The sequence below is a fragment of the Ceratina calcarata genome, unplaced genomic scaffold (assembly GCF_001652005.2).
Source record: "Ceratina calcarata isolate Rehan_Ccalc_2016 unplaced genomic scaffold, ASM165200v1 scaffold272.2, whole genome shotgun sequence".
Taxonomy (NCBI): Eukaryota; Metazoa; Arthropoda; class Insecta; order Hymenoptera; family Apidae; genus Ceratina; species Ceratina calcarata.
The window spans coordinates 17747-20293 of NW_017149416.1; the positions used below are offsets into that span (position 1 = coordinate 17747).

Consider the following 2547-nt stretch of genomic DNA (forward strand, 5'->3'; position numbering starts at 1 on the left):
GCAATCTAGTGTTAAAAAGATTGAACGATATGTACATGTGTCAGCTAAGTACTGACACCGAGGGAATGCTACTCTAAATAGTGGCAGTGCCCGAGTAATCATTGGCACAACGCATGGAGTCCAACGGGACTCAAAACACAGTCGGTGATCGATATTTCGGTGGAGTTAGAAGGAATTTGTATATGACCTTTCTTGTATCTGACAACTGGAGCTACAACTTTTGACTGTCTGAAATATTTTAAAGACTCGTATATCCGGTAATTCGATAACCAACTAGTTGATGTATACAACGTCACGAGTGTTTCTCCTATCGAGAGGGTTTGTTCCGGTTATGAAAGGTACTCGTCGATAGAACAGGTGGTTTTCGCATTTTTAACGACTTCCCGTTCGAAGCGCATGTTTGCTTGCTGTACAACTATGCTTCGTAGAAAGCTATATACTAAATATACAATAAGAAATATACAAAAATTTATTGTCCAATGATATTGTTAAAATGTACTGTATAGGATCTCATATGATGGAGATAATTAGAAACCGCGTAGGCCGCGAACATTTATGCAAAATGAAACATTTATGGTATTTAAAGAATGTAATCTAAATAGAACTATCGACAGGAATGCGACTTTTAATTTTGCATCTAAATTTTTTATATTTCCTCGTCCGTCAAGTTCTCTATGAATACATCAACTCCCCGGTCGATCAATGATATTTCTTAATGACTCACCGCGTACCTAATTAATACGTATACAATGAATTTCATCACGATCGTTTTCTCTTTGCTATAACTGGATTCTGAGAGAAGTCACCGGCCAACGATCATACTAATGATATTGTTTAACTGTTTGTTCTAACGTCACGGGTGTTAACGTAACGTTAACGGTGAACGTAACGAGCTCGTCAGCCGAAACGTACGAGAAAGTCGTCCCGTCGCGGAACGCCGAGGCGTTCTTTCTTCTTTGCTTTCTCTTTATACGTGTTACGTAACCAGGAGTGGTTCCCTGGGTGTCACGGTCCCCGGACTATTCGCCGTCATTCGTCCTCCAGAGAAATACTTTATAAAATCGGAATCCGTTGGCAGGTGCACGCATTGAACCCCTTCACGCTCACCGTTTCGCTACCACTCCTGGCCTTACAGCGACACTGAATGACGAACTAACTTAACGGTATTAACATAGTCAGCGACAATCATTTAGACTTCTGTCTCTATTTCTATCCTGCTCTAATTATTGGATCTCTATAGCAACTAATTATAAGGACAACCAAAATTGTATAAACATGTAACGATTGTTGAAGACGAAATACTGTGCAAATAAAATGATCAAAAATGATAAAATGTTACATTTACATTTACACTATTAAAGGATGACCAATCGGTATACAATAAATAAATAAGAATCGAGACTCGAGGCTGTCCTCGAGAACGCCCATGCGAATCCATAATGTATCCGAAACGAACTCGTCGAAAGTAAGAGTTCTAGAGATCAATCAGAAAGTGCGTCAACGACGCCGTTTCTCTGTTTGAGTATACTACTTCGTTAGACTGTTAACGAGCATAAAGAAGTTTCGAGATCCACTCGTCCTCGATTACGTACGCGGAAGCGTAGATAAAGAACGATTAGAAATTGAAAAGGATCCGCGTGCATTTCCTAGTACCGCGATGTTTGAAAAAGACTAACTTAGGTGCGTGCAATGTTTACTCTTGCCGTGCGAGCCACGCGAAAATACGCACGGCTAGTTTCACCGCGTGTGTCGCGTAACACGAGTAGATAGTACGGCTCATTTCACGAGTATTAAAACATTTTAATGTATTTATTGTCGGTCGGTTTATTAATATTAATTTACTATGTTGTATGAGCATAAAGTAGACTTTGATTTCACTTGTGAAACTGTCGAGCATTTTGTTGCATTTTGTTGCAAACAGACGCTTCGAACTTGGGAGTTCGAAGCCGGTTTGAATAAAAGTTTCATAAAGCCATGTGTGGAGGATTGTTATTTAACCCGTTTCTAATATCGTCTGCAAAAAAATCTGGTGAAGGAAGACTAAGCGTTCTTTAAAGTCGACAATTTTTCATATACGAATTATCGTCATTGAGATGCCTCGGTAGACTTATGCGCGGGGGTGTACCCACGCGGGGCCATTCATATGCAAACGATGGTAACAGTTAATTTATTCATGCATCACAGACACGCATATCCAGTTACCAATAATAATTATTAATGCGTCGCATCGCTTTTCCGTTGCAGGTGAACCGGACGGCGTCGCTGCTACTTTGCCTAAGTATTCTACTCGCGACGATTCACAACGGTAAGTACTTATAAAATTTTATAATATAAACGGACGGATATGAGATGACAAAAATTTCCTGTCTCCAAATCTTTCATTACAACATAAGTAAAACATTTTTCGCGCCATTTATTCGTAAAAACGAATCGCGTTTATGTTATAAAGACGGCTGATCCTAGTGATCGGTCTTTCGCTCTCGGTCTAACACTAAATTGCCCAAGGAAATCATTTTGACTGCTTTTGGGCAAATGTACAAATAATAA

At 39.6% G+C, this 2547-nt stretch overlaps 1 protein-coding gene across 1 annotated transcript in view; it reads left to right on the forward strand.

The window, feature by feature from the left end:
• The window catches only part of LOC108623524 (mucin-5AC), a 21336-nt gene that overhangs the window by 4112 nt on the left and 14677 nt on the right, over positions 1-2547 (forward strand). The window contains exon 2 of the mRNA XM_026812373.1: positions 2245-2305. Within this exon, the coding sequence (XP_026668174.1) occupies positions 2245-2305 (61 nt within the window). The remainder of the gene's footprint in view (positions 1-2244; positions 2306-2547) is intronic.